The sequence below is a fragment of the Parasteatoda tepidariorum genome, chromosome 5 (assembly GCF_043381705.1).
Source record: "Parasteatoda tepidariorum isolate YZ-2023 chromosome 5, CAS_Ptep_4.0, whole genome shotgun sequence".
In the NCBI taxonomy this organism is placed as follows: Eukaryota; Metazoa; Arthropoda; class Arachnida; order Araneae; family Theridiidae; genus Parasteatoda; species Parasteatoda tepidariorum.
Window position 1 is genome coordinate 55,478,423 of NC_092208.1, and position 7,274 is coordinate 55,485,696.

Here is a 7,274-nt window from a genome sequence, read left to right on the forward strand (position 1 = left end):
AGCCACATATAGGAGAAGGTCATAAAAAAATCGAGTTATAGTAATATTCGAGTTATCGTACTTCGAGTTATAGCGAATTGACTGTAGTTTATTCATTTGTGTATGGTTACTGTCTTATATTTATTTATATGCATATTATTATAAGAGAAATAAGATTAAATAGCTCCCAAATCTGCATAAAACATTCGTGGTTATATGTGAGGTACATTTTGCATTTCATTTAAAAATTCATGTTTTTGTTCCTTCATTTTATTTTACTTTTTTTTTTTTTTTTTTTTTTTTTTTTTTTTTTTTTTTTTAGCATGCCTTTGATAATTAATGGAATACTTTTAGAAGAATTGCCTCCAGATACAAGATCCTTATTCGAATCTTATCCTCACTTGAAAGTAAATACTATAATTATAGATAAATATAAGCAAGATTATTTTTGATTAGTTTTTAATTAATAATTTATTTTAGGATGTTGCTGCAGCACTTATTGCTCAAGTTCCTAAAGTTATTGGACCTGTCGGCTTGTTATATGTTCATCAAAGAGAATATGCAGTCACATCATCTCATGATAGTAAGTTTGGTAATTTTGCATTTAAATTTTAAGAAATGATTTCACCTATAATGTACACAAACGCCATTCGTGGATAAAAGAAATTTGTATCACTTATTATAAAGAAAAACTCAAGATTTCCTTATTTTATTCAGTCACCATTTCTTTACATTGCAAAAATATTTTTATTAACAAAAAACGGGAGAAATTGCCCTATTTTACCCTGCAGTAAATTTTTTTCAAAGTAAAGACTTTTTTAGTATTACTCATTTTTAAAAAAAATTGCAATATTTCCCAATCATAACCCAGATATCACTCTTGCAGAGATTGATGTGAGAATTTCTCTCTCTGTTTTGCTTTTTTCTCGCAATGACATCATTGCATGACTTTCAGGTATACTGGTATGTATGATAATCAATGTAGAGTTTTTTTAAAAAAATGAAACCATTTTTCAAAAAATCGGCAATTTTCAAACAAATTTCGAATAAATGCTAACAAATATTATGATATTCAAGAGTTCGTCATAATTACTTGCAGGAAGTTTCTTAATTGATATTTTGTGTTTGCAGAAAGTTTTTTTATATTTTCTAAGTCTGTGCATGTTAAAGAGAGATGTTACTCTCCATTAACATGATATCTGACATTTGGTGTATGACATCTTAAAAGCCATTTTTCCTCTTATTTTCTCTATTTTTTTATATGATTTTTATTTATTATTACAAATTAATTAATAAAGCTTTGAAACTAATGCCATTCTTTCATTATAAAGCAAACCTCTAAATGTAACATTTTTATGAAAAATATATTGAGAAAACTATATGTTACTAAACAGTTTTGTAATTATTAAATGGGGGGGAAAAAAATTTGTTTTTATAATCTCTTTTTCCAGAAAAATAGGCAGTTAAAATAATGAATACAAACTTTTTATTGGGAATTAACTTAATCAAATATTACTAAACAATCTGTTTGAAAAATTTAATTTACTTTATGGTAACCAAAAGTTCAATAGGAATCATACAAACAAAATTAAGTTACAATGATAGTTTTGAGCAAAATGAAGTTGAAATTTTTTCCCAATAGGCTCTAAAAGTAAATCTATGTTAATGCAATAAAATCTTCGAATTGAATAATTTTACAATTCATTAAGAAATGAAAATATAGCATAGCAATCCCAACTCCAAAAAAAAATTTACATTGCTGCTGACGAAGGCAGGATTGTTGTGGTGAGGCCTTCATGTTTAACCAACTGGGTTTGTTATAAGGAACTTGCTATGGAGGATTGTTTACCCATTTGTAAATTGAAGTTAAATAACACATGTTTAAAAATTCTTTGTTGGATTTTTTAATGCTTTTATTAAATCTTAATTTTACTTTATTTACAGAAAATATTACTGTAGTTGGTACAGATGATACAACAACATGCAGCATGGTGGTTTTGAAGCATACTGGTATATTTTTAGCTTTTCTTTTCTTCCCCAATGTTTCAGTTTTTTTTTTTTATATATATGTATATATAAATAAAGGAAATTTAATTTCATAATTTTATTATTAATTCAATTATTTTATGTTTGCTGTATAATTATTTTACGCGACTGTCTAAAGTGTACAGTTTTCAGAAAGACAACTTATGATTTGATGTTAAGATTCTCAGTTAAAAGTTCTTTGGTAAAATCATCAAACTTAAGTCTTTTGTATAAAAATTGGTCAGATATAAAAATTCTATATTTTCATAACATTTCAGTTTTATTTTTTTCAAAAAAATAAATCTAATAGTTCTGGGGATTTGAAATGCAAATTCTATTACTAGTTTCATTTTTAATTTCAGAGAACTACATGTAAAAACAAAAATTTGTGCATAGTATGACTAAAATGAATTTTTAAAAAAAATTTTGTTAATGAAGAAGAAATTCTTCAGGTATTCAAAGTTTTTTAAATATAATAATGTAAGCTGACAAACAACAATGTGCTTTTCCTACATTACCTATTAAGATTAAAGTTAAAAAGTTTAGTTCCATTTTATTATACGAAACTTATTTCTTCAAAGGAAAAACTAGAAGAAATTAGAAATACAATTTTTTAATGATAAGCAACAAATAAAATTTAATGTAATGCCAAAATTGTTTCTATTTATTTTTAAAAAGAAATATTTTCATGTTGTTTTACCTGCATAGGGATTTTTAATCTCTGTAATGTATTAAAGTAATTTGTATTTAAAATAGATTTATGTTGTCCTTATTTTTCTAAATAAATCAATACACCTACATAGCTACCAGTCTTTTGGTTTTTCGAATTTTCATTTTCAAAGTGGTAGCAAAACTCACTCCATTAAACTTTCTGAATTATAATTATAACACATATATAAAAACATAATAGTCTTTATGATAGCGAATTTCAACCTGCTCAAAGTATAAACTTATTCTTGAGTGAGATTGTTTTTCAGTGATTGCTTATGGTGCTTTTCAGTGATTGCTTCAGGTATCTGCTTATATAAATTATGTACAATTGTTTTTAGTTTACTGCACATTCTGTTTTGTTTTTTTTTTAAACTAATACATATTTAGAAATTACACACACATAAAACGTTATTACTGTAATAGTTTTCTTTTCCAAAATATTAATGAGAAAGAAAAAAAAGAAGTGATTATAATGGAGAAAAAAAAAATTTGAAATTGAAATTTCTATTCTTAGGATTATTTCTTAAACTGAATTTTTTCATAAATATGTAGGGAAAAAATTGTATTGAAATGTTTATTTAATTTTTTTATCCTTTAATTATTTAAAAATGTTATCTGTGACAGCTTGAAAATTAATATTTAACTATCGTTAAATATTTTTTATATTAATATGTTTCCACTGTAGAAAAATCTAGATATCTTAGATTTAAAAAGAAAATGTGGCCCCATGTTTAAAAATATTTTAATTGCTCAGAATTTAATAAAATTTTTACAAAAAATTTAATTTAGTTTTGAGGATTAGATTTATTTTTTGAAATTTTTAACTGTGCAGTTAGCTCTTTAATCCTTCTCTTTCCCATTTTTATTTATTCCTTCAATAACTAGAAGGTAAATTGTTTTTTCCTCTAATGTAAGATGTGCTAATTGTTTGCCGAAAGTGGTTTTGTGTGAAGTAGTGAGATTTTTGAAGTTATAAAAATTCTAAAATCAGTCCCAGCAGGTAACTGAGGATGGTTAGTATTATAGAGATAAAAGCTGTTGTAAATAATGGGGAGGGGGGTATTAACAAGTAAGATTCTAAAAGATTTTTTTATGTTTTAATATTTAATGATTTTAAAGCAAATCAGGGTTCCCACGGTCCTTAAAAGTCCTTAAAAACTGCTTAGCTTTTATTTTAAAAATTAAGGGCCCTTAAAAGTACTTAATTTTGATTGTTCTTAAAAGTCCTTAATTTCTAGTATCACTAGTTGGTTGGAACAATTTTTTTATCTTAGGAAGATATCCACAATTAAAAAGTACGTCTTTCGCCAAGAATGAGACCCTGCATCGAGGGTAGAACATTTTGAATGCGTGTGAGTGTAGGGGTTACAAGCAAGTGAAAGAAAACACGCCCTTATTGTTTATTTTATTTTATTAATTTTTTTCATTAAAATATTCTTTCTTTCTGGATCGTTCTGAAAGAAAAAAATTTAGTGTGGGGAGAAGGGAGCGTGATACTGCAGGTGGGTAGTGGTCTTTACTTATTTTTAGACAGTAGACCTTCTACATCAGTGTTTCCCAAACTTATTACTTTTGCGTACCCTTTCTAAATTTTTCGTAGTGCTGTGTACCACTAATAAAAAAAGCTTTTTTCTATAAAAAAAAATGGCACAAAAGTTAAAAATCACAACTAGCTGTTGACACTACTAATTATTAACAGTTAACTCTGCAAAACATAGCCAATCGAAAAATACGTAATAGTAAATTTTTATGACTTGCTTTGTAAATAAAATTTTATGAAATTTCTGTTTGTTGTAAGATATTTCGTATAAGAACACGTACCCCCACTAAACTGTTCCTGTAACCCTTCGGGTACGCGTACCACACTTTGGGATATACTGTTCTACATCCATAGGATTCAAGAAATTCAATTCTTCTTATAGCACACATGGTAGCTTTGATGCTTCATTCAAATGTGAAATTGTTAAAAATGCCAGGAAAGTGTGCTTTTAATAATTTATGGACACTTGATGAAAAATATAAGGAATGGCTAACAGCATCTAGTGATCGTCACAAATCAAAGTGGATTTTTTCATTGTATCATATTTTCTTCTGAAATTGAATTTTATAAATGACTCAATTTTTTAATATTAGGGACATGACGAATATTCGGCGAAGTATAATTTTAATCAGGAAGTCATTTTATCATCGACACTTTTTGTTTTAAAAAGATTGAAATGTTTGTTTCCTTTTTTCACTTATGTTATTTTTTTAAAAAAAAAAAATTTTATAGCGCGGCATTTTAACAGCGTTTCTGATAGATTTTATCTCCACTTTTTCTTTTAAAGTTATACAGATAATTAGATTACCGGTGATAAAGAAAATTGATTTTCTACGTTGCAAGTTTTGTTTTAAGAATTTAGGAAAATTTTCTGTTTCTCTTTTGCTTTTTTGATTAATTGTGTTTTTTTATTTTTTTTTTATTTTGATAGCATGTTTTAAAGAGCTTCTTTTTCGTCATTTTTTCTAAAAATCCGGCGATGGGAAACGCTTAAAGTGTAATTTTCAATGTTAAATTTTTCTTATAGAAATTGAGAGTGTTTTTTTTTATTATTTCTGTTTGGCTTTCCCATTTAAAAAAAAAAACTCCTGTTTTTGTTATGATGCGGCAATTTTAACGAGCACTACTCTTAGAAGTTTTTAAATCGATGTATCGCGAATTATCGACTTAACGCACATATCGGCAGTTCGATATAATTACTTTTATTTTAGGCGATGCATCAGGAATCTGATTTAAAACGACGCTCGTGGTTTAACGTGCGAGGATTTTTGCCTATGCTAACGCTATCACAGCGCTGACGAAGACTATTTTGATTTCGTCTAGCTGCGAAGATGTTTATTACATTTTTAGCTACGAAAATGTTTGTTTCGTTATTTATATTGTATAACGAAGAGAGAGGGTCAGCATATGCGATGCATAGTTTCTTTATGCGCCATTTTTGACCTTGGGATTTTACGTTTCTTGAAGATTATTTTCAGCGGGACTTATTTTGCGATCGCTGTGCGTTTTATTTCGACGGGATATAACGTTTCATGTAAATTATTTTCATTGAAATTTTTTCTGCTTAGCGACCATTGCGCATTATTTCATCACTTTTTTTTTTCTGTCTGGATTTAACGTTGTCAATTATTTTCAGCAGACCTACTGTTACTTGGTGATCGTTGCGCAATCGCTGTTATCTTAAATTTTCGTTCTGAACTTAATATATTAATGAAAAGTAATCATGAATTAAAAAAGATTCGTTATTGATTTTTTTGAAAGTGATACAATTTAATATTTTATATATTTTGCGTTTAAGTAATTTATACTTTGTCATGAAAAGTTAGTTTTTTTTATTAGTTTTTAAACCAATAAATCTTCAGTCGATTTAATTTTGAAAATATTAAAGCAAAGCCTACATTTAATTAATTTGCTTTTATTTTTGAGGAAATTGAAATTTTTCTTTTATTTGAGTTTGTGTTTTTTTTTTTTTTTAATTTGGCTGTTAGTTAAAATGACTGGATCTTTTAAAATTAAATGGAAAGTTAGGCAATGTCTAACGCTTTTCAATAATTTAACAATAGTGCTCTTAAATATAGAATATTTTTTTTATTTTTTTCAAAAATTCCTTCTATACGTGTTCGTTTAATAATTTGTTAGATAGTCAGTATTATTTTTAAACATTTAAATCTTTAGTCTATTTCATTTTCAAAAAGGAAAATAATAATAAATAAATAAATAAAAACTTGCATTTATTTTTTCATTAAAACCATTTCACCATTAGTCAATACAACTTTATTATTTTAAATAAGTAACAAAAGCCTAATGATGTTTCAAAAGCACATTTTCTTTTCAACAAATAATTTAAAAAATGTTTTATTTAAGTGGACATTTCTTTTTTTTTTATTATCTTGTAATGTATGTAAAATATTTTGTAACAGTTTTATTATTATTTTTAAAAAATCTAAGTCATTTTTAATTTAAAAAAAATTAAAATAAAGCTTGTGTTTGTTTTTACTTTAAGACAGTCTTAAGTCAATCCATCTTTATTTTAATTGAAGAAATTAAGCAGTGCTATTGATGTTATAGAAGCAATTTTTTTTTAGAATTAACATTTTCTGTTGTTATAGATTTATTTCTTTTATTTATTCTTGATTGATAAATTTAAAACATGTTAAATCGCGATACATCGCAATGTCTGACTGACGATCTATCACGATGTAAAATTTCTTACAACTCCCAGGCCTATTTTTACATAAAGAATAATAATTCTTGAGGATTTTTTTAAAAATGTTGTTTGATCATTGGTAGGCGGCCGATTTATTTGGCCGGATATTTGACTATTCTACCAAATCACTATTCATTATTCCCTATTTTATAATAGTGGGTGATCGGTTAACGAACAAATCGGTTAACGAACACTTTCACGAAAGATTATTGTGTTCGGATAACGAACACTTTCAGGAAAGATTTTTTGTGTTCGGACAACGAACACATATTCGAATAATGAACAAAACAAATTCTAACGAACACTTCTCGG

General features: G+C 26.5%; 1 protein-coding gene across 2 annotated transcripts in view; it reads left to right on the forward strand.

The window, feature by feature from the left end:
- The window catches only part of LOC107457160 (N-terminal amidohydrolase 1), a 22,791-nt gene that overhangs the window by 3,218 nt on the left and 12,299 nt on the right, over positions 1-7,274 (forward strand). For both annotated transcript variants that reach the window (XM_016075248.3, XM_016075257.3), the window contains exons 2-4: positions 302-386; positions 460-562; positions 1,924-1,989. In XM_016075248.3, coding sequence (XP_015930734.1) covers positions 303-386; positions 460-562; positions 1,924-1,989 — 253 coding nt within the window. In that variant the 5' untranslated portion in view covers position 302. The remainder of the gene's footprint in view (positions 1-301; positions 387-459; positions 563-1,923; positions 1,990-7,274) is intronic.